The sequence below is a fragment of the Babylonia areolata genome, chromosome 9 (assembly GCF_041734735.1).
Source record: "Babylonia areolata isolate BAREFJ2019XMU chromosome 9, ASM4173473v1, whole genome shotgun sequence".
Lineage (NCBI taxonomy): Eukaryota > Metazoa > Mollusca > Gastropoda > Neogastropoda > Buccinidae > Babylonia > Babylonia areolata.
In genome coordinates this window covers 23,057,567-23,073,554 of record NC_134884.1, presented here as the reverse complement: position 1 = coordinate 23,073,554, position 15,988 = coordinate 23,057,567, and the positions used below count along the sequence as shown (strand labels likewise).

Genomic DNA, 15,988 nt, shown 5'->3' with positions numbered 1-15,988 from the left:
AAATGGCATACTAACAGGTAAGTATTCATTCAACAGCAACACAAAATTCACTGCACTGAACTATTTGGCTGCATTTACCTTTTACGCAATAACTTAAATTGCAGCAACAACTTATGCTTTGATGACTGAGGCTGAAGTTTTGGGGGTCTGTCCTTTCCAGTTGCTGACAAGAGCTTTGCCATCTACATGTACTGTTCATCTTATGTGTCTTTGTTGCATGCAATTATTTACTCAAATATTTCCACTTCAGGGTACTACATTTCATGATTGAGATGAATTTATTACTAAATGTCTCAGGTATATATGATTAATAAATATTGAATATTTTATTGTTAATATGCACATCATACTTAGTATCTTATTCTTTGACATACTCACTTTGTGTACTCACCTCTATTTGTGTGTGTATGTGAGAATGAATGTCTTAGAATTAGATATATATATCAAACTGAATATTTCATTCACAATATATGCATGGTATTTTGCATTTTATCATTTCATGAATTATCACTTTGTTTTCTGTTTCATGCATTTGAGATGCACAGCATATCATGGGTTACATGAACACACACACACGCACGCACGCACGCACACACGCACGCACTCACTCACTCACTCACTCACTCACTCACACTCATATATTATACTCTTAATTGCTGGATCCCTGATAGTGTTATATAGTTTGACTGAACCTGATGTGCAACTTAGGCAATGGGTGTTATTGTACTGATTTTCATTTGACTAATTTTAGTTTGTTAAAAATTGGTGTTAATTTTTTTAAGAAACAGGATGTTCACTGCACTGTTCAAATTAATCATATATCTCTTCACATTACACTTTTTTCATACTCAGACAAACATACACATACTCACAAGCATATATGTGCAAATGCAAACACTCTCTCTCTCTCTCTCTCTCTCTCTCACACACACACACACACACACACACACACACACACACCTACTCCATTGACAGGAAAGAAATGGGGAAGGGGGATGACTGGAGGGGGGAGGTAGTGGGTTATATCACTGTCAGCAATCAGGGATTCTCAGCCGGAGCAAGTGGTCAGTGATTTGGCTCAATGCCAAGCTTGCCACAACCATTGACAACCCCCTCCCCTCTCCTTACCATTGGTGGGAGATACTCGGAGACAAGGAAGGGGAATGACTATACATCTCTCAGCAAATTATTAAAGTGAAGTTTGCAGAGGGGGGAGCAGGGGGTTAGTATGAATTGGTGTTCTTGTTCTTTTTAGAATGTGAGAGCATAGTATCTATCTGTCTGTATATATTAATATAAAGTTTCACAGCTATCAAAGCAAAATGCAAAGTCAGAATATCAGACTTTAGTGTGATGTTGAATGAAACTTACTCACCGAGTTTGTAGCAGACGACGCTAATTCTGTCCCGAGCACTTCCGGTTTTAGACCCAGGTAATATTTTGCTTACTAAAGCAAAAATCATTCAATATTAGTAATGGGAACATTAACACACAGAAACTACAACAAACAATAGAAACAAAATCATTTCTTTTCAAACTGAAGATTCAGAACCACTTAACAGAAGCAAGTAATTTTCAGTTAATTTTTATCTGACATTCCGAAAAGACAGACTTTTGTTGAAAACAAAATAGCATATCAGGAATGAAGAAAAGTATATATTTTAAAAATTTGTTGTCTTTATTTTATTTTTTCTTGAAAGTGGGAAATGAAAGTAATATGATATTCATCAGTCCCAGACTTTGAATTATATGCTGTCAGAGCATTTTGTTGCCTGAAAATGCGACTGCCTCAGAAGTGACAGAACACTTTGCTGTTTGTTGCTATGCTTAAGAATGTTTCCCAGATAAACACACATTTGCAAGAATATCAGTTTCAGAAAATATTTATCAGAAACTAATCTGGACATACTTTCATAGCAGTATTTTTTTTTCTTTTTTGTTTTTCTTTTTTAACACGTGTCAGTTAATGTACTGTTTATCAGAATATGACTCTGCAGCTATCTCTTTTTTCCAGCATAATATGATGTTTATCTGCATTAAGTAAATCTGATAGAGCAGACAAAATATATAATGGTTGTTTGGCCTGTGTTCTGATTCTTGTATAAATCATATGCAATTCTATTATAACAGTCGCATCCTCCTTAGGTACCCTGATCTGTTATGTTTTCCTGACCAGTACACTTGCGCAGATAAATACATCATTACTTGGATACTGGAATACTGTGCAAATTCAAGTAATGATGCATTTATCTGCACAAGTGTTCAAATTCTTTAATTGCCTGAAATGTTTCACAACATCACTGCTATTGTATGTGTGTGTGTTTGTGTGTGTGTGTGTGTGTGTGTGCACCTTTGTTTTTCTGAAAGTTTTGACTTTTCTTTTTCAGGACAACTAAGTATTTTAAACCCTAGTGGTATTTTAATAGTTTCAGATACTGTGAGATGAAGACATATTTGAACTTGGAGCAGTTATTAATTCTATCATTCAAATATAATTTTGATTCTGTTTCAGTCACCTTTTAAATTCCATAATGAAATAAATTTTGTTCAGAGTACTTACTAAAAACGTTGGTGAGTGTTGATACATGTCATGAATAGTGGTTTGTATTCATAGCCAAGATGACTGCAGAAGACTGCTCAAAGCTATGCCATTTTGATGCACATTACTCATGTATTTTCATTCTATGCACACCCATGCGCAAGCACAAACACACACACACACACAGACACACACACACACACACACACACACACACACACACACACACACACACACACACACATGCACACACCAGAGACTGGCATCCATTGGGAACACAAACACAGGAAACATACACTGACAAACGGCATGGGGTTTGTTTGTTTTTTCTCTACTTCTCTCTCTCATACAAAAAGTGCATTTGCAAATGCACACAGATGCACACCGACAGACAAATGCACTCTTTCTCTCAGTTACTCCAATTGTACACACACACGTGCATGCATATGCACACACACACACACACACACACACATACACACGCACACACACACACTAATGCACGAACAGCTGGGATACCAGATTTCATTCAAATGGAACATGAAAACAACAGATGTAACTTACCTTATAATGATCATTGTGATTTGATATACAACAGAAATTCAATGGATGGCTCTGTGCAAAAAGCTGGTAGAAGACTGGTGTCCATGTGCATTGACAATAATTTGTGTATCCTCAATGGAAGAACACTGGGTGATTTAGATGGACACTTTACATGCTATAGTCCAAATGGCTGTAGTGTTGTTGATTATTTTATTTGTTCTAACACTATGAAAAAAAACATCTTACATATGAAAGTTCATCCCCTTAAATCTTTTTCAGATCACTGTCCGATGGAATGAAGTTTTTTTGTAACTGGATTTTCGACAAAATCAGAAAGGAATTCGGTATCAGTTAAAATGTCACGAAAAGAAACTTTTAAAGCTGAAGACGTCACACACCGATACTTATGGGATGCCTTCTCAGACGAGAAATATTTAAGAGCTTTCGAAATGCCATGGATAAAAACCCAACTTGTTCAAATAGAGCAAAGATTAGATACGTATATTGAAAATGAAACCGGTATTTCTAAACTAGCACTAAACAATACTATTAATGATTTTACACAAATGATGAAATTGGCGGCTAATGTAAGTCTTAGGAATAAAACAAACGTTCGTAAGTGCAAAAGAAAAAACAATTAAAAAAATGGTTTGATAGAGAATGTTATGAACACAGGAAAGATCTTAGATCAATACTGAATGCCATAAATAGGCATCGATATAATAATTCCCTATGCAAAAAATATTTTTCCAAAAGTAAGATCTATAATAGACTGTTAAGACGAAAGAAAAGAATGTACACAAATGATCTTGTGAATAAAATCAACGACGTCCTTTATAAAGATCCGAACACCACCTGGAAAACATTAAAAAGTTTACAAACTGCAGGCGAGAATGCCACACGCAAATATCAGTTGAATACATCCATATGGATTTCACATCTGGAAGAGCTCATTGGCAAAGAGGTGAATATGAAGAAAAACAAAGGCAAAAAATCAGAAACGAACTTAAAAAGTCAAATAGATGAGAGTCTGCTTTCAAATATCAGCTTAACAATATCAAACAAAGAAATCAAGAAAGCGTGCAAGCATCAAAAAAATAATAAATCACCAGGATTGGACGCCATTACAAACGAAATGGTCAAAACAAGTCTTCCAATAACTATCCATATCATTCAGAAAATGTTTAACATTATTTTCACTCAAGGTATATATCCAGAATGTTGGAAAAATGGTTTAAACATTCCACTGTATAAAAATGGGAACCCGGGAGATCCAAATAATTATAGGGGAATAACCTTAACCAATACCTTGAGAAAAGTATTCTGCACAATATTAAATAATCGAATAACTGAGTACCTAGAACACAGTGAACGCCTAACAAATTGGATTTCGGAAACACTACAGAACAACTGATCAAATCTTCATTCTAAAAAAGATAATTTATGAAGTAATAAAAGTAAAAAATGGTAGATTATATGGTTGTTTTGTGGATTTTGAAAAAGCCTTTGATAATGTTTGGCACGATGCCTTGTTACTAAAGTTGAAAAGAATGGGCATAACTGGAAAATGCTTTGATATAATTAAAGACATGTATGATAATTCCAAAATTCAGATAAATTCATACGAAGGTCTCAGCACAGAAATAACTGTACAGAAGGGTGTGCAAGAGGGCAATACACTAAGCCCAACTTTATTTAATATTTTCATAGATGACATTGTAAAATCTGTGGAAAGTAACGATTCTCCAAAATTCAATGCTGTTTCACCGAGCAATGTACAATGTTTACTTTATGCTGATGATCTGGTTATTCTGTCTTTAACAAGAAAAGGATTGCAACAAAAATTACATAATTTGAACACATATTGCCATAGATGGGGATTAAAAATTAATAGAGAAAAAACGAAAGTGGTAATCTTTACAAGATCTGACCCAAAAGTACCAATATATTTTTACTGTGGGGAAGATATAATACAAACAGCAGAAGTTATATTCCACAAAAGTGGAAGTCTGATAAGAGCACAGGAACACCTAACTAAACAAGCAAGCAAAGCATTGCATACTTTACGAAGAACATAAAAAAATATCAACATCAATCCAGGTACCATATCAAAGCTATATGATACTTTGATAACGCCAATATCGATTTATGGGGCGGAGGTATGGTTACCTTACCAAGTCAAACCGGATGATTCTTTCAATTTAGCACATCTTTTTGACGACTGCTTATCGAATAAGTTTCCACATGAAAAATTGCACATTAAATTCTGTAAGCAAATACTTGGAGTACACAAAAAGGCTATGGTGCTTCCTGTGTTAGGTGAACTGGGCAGATTCCCAATAAGTTTAAAGATAATGTGTCAAATTATTACATATTGGATTCACATTATTCAGTTACCAGAAACTTCCCTCATAAACAAGATATATAAGTCCATGTACCAACAAGAAAGCACAACTTCCCCATGGTTGATATTTGTTAGAAAGATACTCAAAATTATAGGCCTTGATCACATTTGGAAAAACCAATTCACATTCAGCGTACATAGACTGAAATACGTCGTATATATGTGACCTCTTCTCCTAGTTGTCTTCTTCTCATTATTTCTTCTTCTTAATCTTCTTCTTTTAGAATATTGTAAATAAAACAATAGAAAAACCCATTTGTGACTGGCCTCTATATGTTCCTGGCCTGTGCGTGGGATCTTGTCTATCCTTTCATTCAATCAATCATATTTAGTTAAGTCTTTTGTGCCGTACCCTTGAATAACCACTTGGTTCACGGCCACATATAAAAAATTAGAAAATGAATATATCAAATACTGGAAAGAGAAAAGAGAAAAAACATTAAAGCTAAAATTTTACAATACGATTGTAGCAGAGTACAAAACTGAAACCTATCTTTTAAATATATCAGATACAAAACACAGACAAGCTTTAACGAAACTCAGAATAAGCGCGCATGACCTAAAGATTGAGAAAGGTAGATATTTAAATATTCCACAAGAAGACAGATTGTGCAACAAGTGTAACATCCTGAAAGACGAAATCCATCTTCTTGATCATTGTATTAAATATAAAACCTTAAGGCAACAATTTTTAAAAGATATTCAAAATTCGAATAACACAGGAAATATTCCCAGTCAGGTGATGCTAACAGATGATGAATATATACAAACAAGATTAGGAAAATTTGTTTATGAATGCTGCTGCAAATTACTGCATTAACTGATTGATTAATTGTGTGTTTAACTGATTGATTAATTGTGTGTTTTTCATTCATTCATTTATTTACCATTGCACTTGTGTCTTATAAACCTTACGGTTTCATGACAATAAAATCTATTCTATTCTATTCTATTCTATTCTAACACACACTTATGTGCATGACGCATGCATGATCACACACACATGCACACACACCATGCATAGGCACACTCCCCTCTACCTACCCCTTCCACCACTCTGGCTGCACACACACACACACACACACACACACACACACACACACACACACACACACACACACTCATCCTCATCCTCACACATTTGTCACTAATAGAAGTGGTTTTGTGGTACAGGCACGCATAAGACTGCTGCAGTCGTATGTGAAAGACCTGAGTGAACAGAACAGTGTGCTGGTGACAACAGTGGAAGAGCTGGAGCAAGAAGCTAATGACCGCATGGTCATCTTGGAAGACAAGCATCAGAAAACATCAGCCTCTGTTAAGGTTGGTTTTATGGGGTTACGGTTCTTTGTGTGTGTGTGTATTTGTTTGTGTTTGTGTGTCTATGTGCGTGTGCATGTTTGTATGTGTTCATAGTGTGTGCATGTGTTTGGAGTTTCTTTTTTTGTTTTATTTGTTTTCCTTTCTGATTCTGATTCTTTACTTCTTCCTTCACTCCAGACATGTCAAAGTTCTAATTAAGTGCAAATAAAAAAGATTTCTGTTGATACCCACTGAGCAAGCCCATGCACACACATGCACATACACACATACACAGAGGCAGACAGCTATACACAGAGACTGACACACACACACACACACACACACACACACACACACATTGTTCTAATTAACTAAATTGATTGAATTGTTCAATTAATCTTTTTTCTTATATTCCCCTTTTACGAATATACACACATAAGCTCACACACGCTTACACAAGTGCATAAGCATGCACACACACACACACACACACACACACACACACACACACACACACACTACACATCTAATATCACTAAAAGCGGAAAGGAAATCAATTAAACAAAGAACACACAGACTGACAGTGTTAGAATATCTGGAGAGGTGGCTGTTCAATTCATTGTTAAGTTCTCTAAGTACTGTGCTGATCTCTGTTAGCCATATGAAGAACGTTCACTGTCTATGTTTATGGTGTACATTATTCCGGTAGAGTAACTACCACAGTAAGGGTAGTTTCAGGCTTATAAAATTTTCCATGTACTTTTTTTTTATATTGTGAAACATTATCCTATATCAAAGATGAACGTACCATAACTTTGAACTTTGAAGGTGTATAGAATTACATTCACTGAGGAAATAAAAGAAAAAACCCAACAGAATTACATTCAGTGAAGAGGTAGAAAAGAACCAAAGGTCAATGAATAGCACTTTGAACTCAACAAGGGAAGAAATACATACAGACACACTGATACCTGTATGCACACTCCTTCTCTCTCTCTCTCTCTCTCTCTCTCTCTATCTATCTATCTCACACACACACACACACACACACACACACACACACACACACACACACACACACACACACACACATATCAGGTCAACTCATCAGTTGTTGTTTTTTGGGTTTTTTTTTAGGGTATTTCTGCTAGAGTTCCTAATTTGCAAGGTTAAATATACTGTATCCACTGAAAAGTCACACATACACACACATGCATACACACACACACACACACACACACACACACACACACACACACTCACACACAGACAACACACACACATGCACACACATATACAAACACACACACACACACACACACACACACACACACACACACACACACACACACTCACACACAGACAACACACACACACACACACAGACAACACACACACATGCACACACACACACACACACACACACACACACAGACAACACACACACATGCACACACATATACAAACACACACACACACACACACACACACTCACACACAGACAACACACACACATGCACACACATATACAAACACACACACACACACACACACACACACACACACACACATATAGATATATATATATATATATGTGTGTGTGTGTGTGTGTGTGAGTATTTGTGTGTGCATGCATGTGTGTTTGTGTGTGTGTTGTCTGTGTGTGAGTGTATTTGTGTGAATACATGAATGTGTGTGTATGTGTATACAGGCACAAACCACAAGAACTCACCTTTAAGATGTTTGAATTTGTGAAGCTCTTCTTTCTTATTTTTCTGGTTTGTTTCACTAGTTTTTGGTTCAGCACAAGTTACAAGTTACACACAACAAAAATCGAACTTGAAGTTGACAAAACTGTCAGAGAAACGCTGTTCACTTTTCTTGCGTTGTCATGTTTGTTGCCGACTGTGCCACGTGTTGTGTGAATAGCAGACAAAGGTAGTGAAAACAGGCACACAGACATGGGATTAGTGCTCCCAGCTGAAGCTTCCAGTCGTGCTTGTGCGCAAAAAAAGACGGGGTGACACTGATGTGTGTAGGGATTATCGATCACAGAAAAGGCAACGTTGGGCAGATCATGGGACAAAAGCAAGACTGGGGGAATACCATAAGAACTTTTTTTTTTTTTGAATAGGATAGCAAGGCTGGAAAATCTTGAATTTGATGAATAGTTAAATAATGTGCGTTTGGTGGTCGGAAAGAGTGCCTGCATAGATGTGCAGGTGCTTTTTCCACAGGGCCGGGGATTTCACGTTGTCACACACATTGTGAAGATTTTCAATGCATTGGTTAATCTTCTCTTTGATAGTGTTTCCTTTTGTTAACTGGTTCTCATTTGTTTATGATGCACAGTGCATGACCTGGAGGGCGCTCACTGACCCACTCATGTGCATGTATGCATTCGCACACATAAACAGCATGCACATATTCATGTACACACACACACACACACACGCATACACACACACACACCCTCCCTCCCCCCCTCCCCCCACTCCTCCTTCCCCCCCACCACAATCACACACACTCATGCTAGGTAAGACCACAGAGGAAAGAAAAGAGGCAGACCTTAGAAGGAACTTTGAGAAGAGAGTAGATGAACTATGTTGACGGGCGCAATAGCCGAGTGGTTAAAGCGTTGGACTGTCAATCTGAGGGTCCCGGGTTCGAATCACGGTGACGGCGCCTGGTGGGTAAAGGGTGGAGATTTTTACGATCTCCCAGGTCAACATATGTGCAGACCTGCTAGTGCCTGAACCCCCTTCGTGTGTATATGCAAGCAGAAGATCAAATACGCACGTTAAAGATCCTGTAATCCATGTCAGCGTTCGGTGGGTTATGGAAACAAGAACATACCCAGCATGCACACCCCCGAAAACGGAGTATGGCTGCCTACATGGCGGGGTAAAAACGGTCATACACGTAAAAGCCCACTCGTGTGCATACGAGTGAACGCAGAAGAAGAAGAAGAACTATGTTAAGTCAAATATTGAGGTAGGCGAAAGTTGTCTGTGTGGAACTGATATTTGAATGGTAAGACCAAAGCATGTGAGTGTGTTGTTGATTGTGATCATGTATGTGTGTTTTCTGTAATCAAGTATTTCTGTCAGATATATGTATTATTATATTGAGTTTGTTGTTGAGTGTCAAGTGTGTGACTGTGAGCTGGCTCCAAGGGTCAGAGTTCAGTTTTCAGACACTAACTCAGAGCACATACAGCTAGGAAGACACAGGGCTCACATCTGGGTAAAAAACAGCAATGTAGTATGTACAACTTGTTCCTTTTACTGTTGGCTGTTGGCTCAAAAAAAGTTAGCCACAAAGGAATTTAGCAGAATACCACAATTGCCATCTTAATTCCTCTTCCCCATTCCGTGTAAAACTAGCAGTTCACTAGAAATACGCTTGGAGACAACAAAAAAGAAAATGAAAAAAAGGTGGCAATATTCCATAGCGACACGCTTGCCCCTGGGAGAGGAACCCAAATTTCCATTGGAAAAATCAGTTGTGACGAAAACATACAGCGAAATAATACAATACAATACAATACAATACAATACAATACATTGATGTAGAATATGTATCCAGTTTGCTCATTATCTTTGCGGTTTTCTTCGCTGATGGACAGCTACTTAATTAACCCCTCGACTGCTACTGATGGGTATGCTTGACAGTGAAGTCGGAGCTTACAGGTCACAGGGTGTCAGTCACCGTCATTTATTTTGACTTCTCCCTCCTTGGGGTTGCTTCACTTCTGTTGAGCAAAATCAACACAGCCCTCAAGGGGTTGAGAGCACTCAACCAAGTCCACTTGAGACCTCTTCCGATTGTGAACGAAGTTTGTGTGACGAAAACCTCGCTCCAGTTCATGGCCTGCACATGAACAGGCACCTTGTTATCCTGGATCTCTCATATCTAAAATCCGCGGACAAGATGCACGTGCATGCCCTTTGATATGCCCAACTGTGTGCACACGTAGTTTGTGTGTGCGCATGCACGTGTATGTGTACGTGCGTGTGTACGAGTGCCTGTATGTGTATGTGCGTGCGTGTTGTGACTAACGTGGGGGGAGGGGGGAACACACACACACAGAAACACACACAGACACACACACGCGCGTGAACGCACGCACGCACGCACACACGCACACACAAGTACACACACGCAAACAAAAGGATACACATACAATACACAAAACACACACACACACACACACACACACACACACACGCACAAACACACACACACAGACATTCACACACAGTGAGTTTGCCAAGGTGTATAGCACCGAGACACCAGTTATCCCACCTCAAACGCCCACCTTAACATTGAGACTGAAAGGGCTTTATGATCAGTCCATTATATCACCATAGCCCGTCAATGCATACTTAGGCTCGCTGTCGTGGTTCCTTGCTGGCAGCCAGTCGTAACGGCGTGAAAGCATTAGATTGGAGGTGGAGGGGGTGGCGTGGGGGGAGGGGGTTGCAATATTGCCCTCGTATAATAACCCTCGTTTGACTGGGCTCCATAGAAGCGCAATGTCTGTGTTTACGCTATGGTAAGCGGTACGTCATACCGGCGTGTGAAATGACCTGCGTTGCTGGCAACAAATAGTCTGGAAGCGTTTCTTTCTTTCATTCTTTTTTTTATTATTATTATTATTATTTTTATACTCATTATTTGTTTATGCCGCTGGCAGTAAGTTCGTTGAGAATTTTCGCACCTGTGCTTGCTCTCTCCCCCCCTCCCCCCCCCCCCCCCCCCCCTTTCTCCTCCACTCCTCACTTCATTCTTTATTTCTGTGTGTCTTTCTCGTCTCCCTCCCCACACCTCCATACCTGACTGGAAGCTTTTTGTTTTATAACCAAGAGAGTGACTCCCTTTCGTTTGTTGTTCATTTAGCTTATTTCTGTTAAGGCTGATAAAAGCCGTATTATCACATGTACTAGGAACTTGGCGGATTATATTAGTCTGGTGTTTTATTTGACATAGCTTTGTGTGTGTGTGTGTGTGTGTGTGTATGTGTGTGTGTGTGTGTGCCTTGTACGGAGCGTTAATTTTCAACATGGGTCAAAAACTGGTCCAGTTCAGTATCTGGTGGGACACATATGCAAGCGCACGTACGCACACTCGCGCACTCGCGTGCACGCACACCCACCCAAACTAAGCTCTCTCTCTCTCTCTCTCTCTCTCTCTCTCTCTCTCTCTCTCTCTCTCGCACACGCAGACACTGCCACACACAAACTGTCTCTCAGTATATATACATTTTTTTTTAATACCCACACATAAGTACATACTTCGGCTATATTTCTTTGATTGTAATTCAAACAGTAAAGAAACGCTTCTGTGGTGACATATGTTGTTATCCCCTCCCACCGCCGCCTCTTTCTCTCTTCTGTTTCTTCTCAGCACTATACTTTGCAAGAAACATTTTCAAGTAGTGACGTATTGCGAGTGGTTCGCCTTCCGTTGGGTCACGGGGCTCGTGCTGTGCTGTGCTCACTGAGGACTTACCTGACTGTACGTACACCTTTCTGCCGGCATGCCGGGACCCGTCACGGGCTGGCCACCCCGGCTTTTCCCGCCCCGCCACCCCGTCCACCCGTGCCCGGCCCTTTCTCGATCCGATCCGTTTGTCCCCACCCCCTCTCTCGCTCTCTCTCTTTCTGTGTGTGTGTGTGTGTGTGTGTGTGTGCCAGATAAGGTGTATAGTGAAAGCGCCGGGGGTTATTTATCACCCTGGCCTTCAGTGCCGCCACCCTTTCCCCTCAACAACGCAATCACCCCTGTCACAGGGCAGTGTAGGGGTCTGTTGCCTGCCTGCCTGCCTACCTGCCTTCCCTTCTTCTGGCATTACCATGCTACTTACTTACTTGTCATGATCTGTGCACCCCTAATTCCAGGCGCTGACCACTCACTGCTCAGTGGAGGACCGTTGTTGTGGTGTGGTGGTGCCAGTCCAGACCTACCCCCTTCCACCGCACCCACCCACCCGTTTTAAACGGGCGGAGAGTGGGGTATAGGAAGGTGGGTGGATAGGGTATGGGTGGTGTGTTGCCAGCCGCGTCTGAGAAACGAGCCAGTCGGTGCCAGTTGACGCTTTGGGAGCGGGAGCGGACAGGTCTGAAAGGGTGCTGAACGTACCCGCGGGTGGGAACCATGATGGTGGGGAACAGCGGTGTCTGATTCTGGAATTCGTTTATCTCTCTCTCTCTCTTCTCTCTTCCTCCTCCTTGTCTCCTCACGTTTTCGAGTTTTCGAAAATCGCACACTACTACACTTACAAGAGGGAGTGTGAGATTGAGAAAGTGAGGAGAAGGAGTTGGGGGAAGAATCAAAAAGAGAAATAACCAGGCCTGGAAGAAGAAGGAGGAAAAAAAGAAAGAAAGAAAGAGAGGAAAAGTGGTTCCGTTCCGCCCTCCCCGTGGACTGGATTACTGTTAAGTCTGGCACTTGTGGAGTGGTGGAAGTGGTGGTCAAGTGTGGGGGTCGGCAGACATCATGGAGTACAGGGACGTGTACGGCTGGGGCAGCGAGGGGGCCAGATGCAGGAGTCCCACCGACGGAGCCGCCAGCAGCTTGAACAAGCGGGTGACGTGGAGAGAGCCCATTGAGCAGCAAAACTCCGTGAGTTTGGAGAGGGGTGGGGAAAGAGAGAGGGGGGGAGGGGGATGATGGCTCTTTACAAATGTGTAAATATTTATTTGTTTGTATATTTGTTTTTGTGAAGTTGTTATGGTGTTAATGGGGTGGGGATGAGCTTCTTTCTGTCCTGTCTGTTCCGTGTGATGACTATTTTCTTCCGTTCAGTGACAAACGAAAACAAGCCAAATTTCCTTATCCCCTTTACCCCTCAGTAAAAAAGTTCCTTCATCCATCCATTCATTCATTCATTCTCTCTCTCTCTCTCTCTCTCTCTCTCTCTCTCTCTCTCTCTCTCTCTCTCTCTCTCTCTCTCTCTCTCTCTCTCTCTCTCTCTCTCTCTCTCTCTCTCTCACTCTATCTGAACGAAAATTAATGCTTATCCCCCCCCCACACACACACACACCCCGCTCGTTTTTTAGGGGGTGGAAGTGGGGCGGAGGGCATTATGGAGGATAATAAATCAATCCGAACTGAATAGGTCAACGACAGAAGTCACATACAAACGTAACAAATGACATCTCGGTCTCACGTAACAACCCGAGCGTTTATGTTTGTCGTGCAAACAGCTGTCAGGAATACCTCTAATGGGAGAAAATAATGATTACATTATTTAGGTTCACTTTCATGAGCAGACACGTTTTGACAGACGTTTTGTCGTGCAAACAACAGTCAGGATTGCTTCTAATGGGAGAAAATATTGATTAAATTAGAGACCAAGAGTGTGTGTCTGGAAGGATATAACAGAAGGGACTGGGGATAGTTTTGAGTAATTTTTGAGTAACGTGTGGTTCGGTTAGTTACGCGTCTTCTGTTATGCACGAAGAAAGATAGGCAGACCCGGTAACTGTGGACTTGTCGGGCGCCTGTTGCTCTATGTCAAATGTATTGTCAACAAAAGGATGTCCGTGAGAAGAAGATGGCCCTGCCCAGTGTCTTGGCATTAGTGTTCGTTGACGTTCGACGCCGTCTTGGGACGCAGAGGCACAAAAGGTTACAGGGTGTGTGTCGACAGACACCTATTGCCCTGTCTGTCCAGTCTGACGGTCATGGTCAGTTAGGTCCTATTAGCCATTTGGGATGTGATGTGTTGAGTTTTAAGTTTTATTCGCCATTAAAGCAGCCCCGTCGTTCTGAAGCTTGTGGAGTAGTAGTTATTTCAGGCATTTTGATAATATAATAATGATATAAGGCGATGGGAAATAATGTTTTAAACGGGTCTCACTTTAAACATTAATTTTCTAAGTATACCTATGCCGAAAAGGTAGTTGCGTTTTACTCCCATTGCGAAGGGCTTGCACCATTCATGATAGCCCGACAGGTCGTATTGTCGTTGAAAGCAGCGTTTATGGTGCGCATTCTTTTTGTGCATACGGTACTTATTTCCCAGAAGTTAAGAAAAATGATAATAATGACAACGCGACTGAACTCATACATCAAACATATACACCTTTATCGCCGATATAGCAAGACACGTCATTATAAATTGTTATGATTCTAGCCAGTAAACGCCCGTGGCTAAATTGACACTTGGGAAATGCAGTTTTACTATATTATATCCGTCAGTGAGTAGCCATGTTTTGGCTTTCACGTGGAAGAAAAAATGCAGGAAGATTGAAATACGCTCGGGTTTTACAGACATTAGTTGTGTGCACACCACTGGTCACCGTGACTTGAGTTACAGAGAAGAAGACACGATCGAAATGCTCGGGGCGAGAGAGCTGTTCATGATTCTGTCCAAGGAGCTGGCCTTGTGATGTGTATATTACGTCAGAAAAGGGAACACAAGTCGTTTTTTGTTGTTTTTTTTTTGTTTGTTTGTTTGTTTTTTTTTTGGTTTTTTTATCTTTTCTCCCGACATAAATACCGCGCATGTCGAGATCGTAGCAAATCCACACAGCTATAGAGACGTACTCACGCTGGACATTCTGCAGAGTCAAGTTATGGCTATAGGTTGCGTGCCATGTGAACTTCAACAAGGACACATGCTTCTTACAGCATCTGGTTGCTGTGGTTTAGGAGTTGGGTAACAGCGAAGAAAAAATGTGAGAGGTTTCTTCTTCTTTTTTTTATCCTTTCTTCAGAAGGAATCACACGTGATCCTTGAAGGCTCTTTCTCTCCTATTATTCTTTAATTAAAAACCTGTTTTTCTTTCTTCTGTTATCTCTTACCACTCAATCCGTCTTCTGCCTGTCAGTTACTCCATCAATCTGTATAAATAAATCTGTGTGAGTGCGTCCGCTAACATTGCTGTCATATTTTCATGTTTTTGTATTTCCCAGCATACCAGTGCTTGTGTCATTCATTCATTATCGTGTGGCGTTATCCTTGCTCACGGTCAGGGCAGGGTGTTGAAAAAACTCCCACCCCTATCCCCATCCCCATACCTACACTCTCTCTCTCCCTCTTCCACTGCGTTTCCCCTTCCCCGTCTCCTTTTCTCTCCTCCCCCCCTCTCTCTCTCTTTCTCTCTCTCTCTCTCTCTCTCTCTCTCTCTCCTTCCACCTCATCTTCTATTCATGCTCACACACATAATTATACACACATGCACTCACGC

The 15,988-nt window shown here is 40.7% G+C and overlaps 1 protein-coding gene across 1 annotated transcript in view; it reads left to right on the top strand.

Annotated features, from left to right (window-relative positions):
* Nucleotides 1-15,988, top strand: part of LOC143285593 (uncharacterized) — a 148,378-nt gene that overhangs the window by 2,473 nt on the left and 129,917 nt on the right. Inside the window, exons 2-3 of the mRNA XM_076592986.1 lie at nt 6,660-6,809; nt 13,233-13,415. Coding sequence (XP_076449101.1) covers nt 6,660-6,809; nt 13,233-13,415 — 333 coding nt within the window. The remainder of the gene's footprint in view (nt 1-6,659; nt 6,810-13,232; nt 13,416-15,988) is intronic.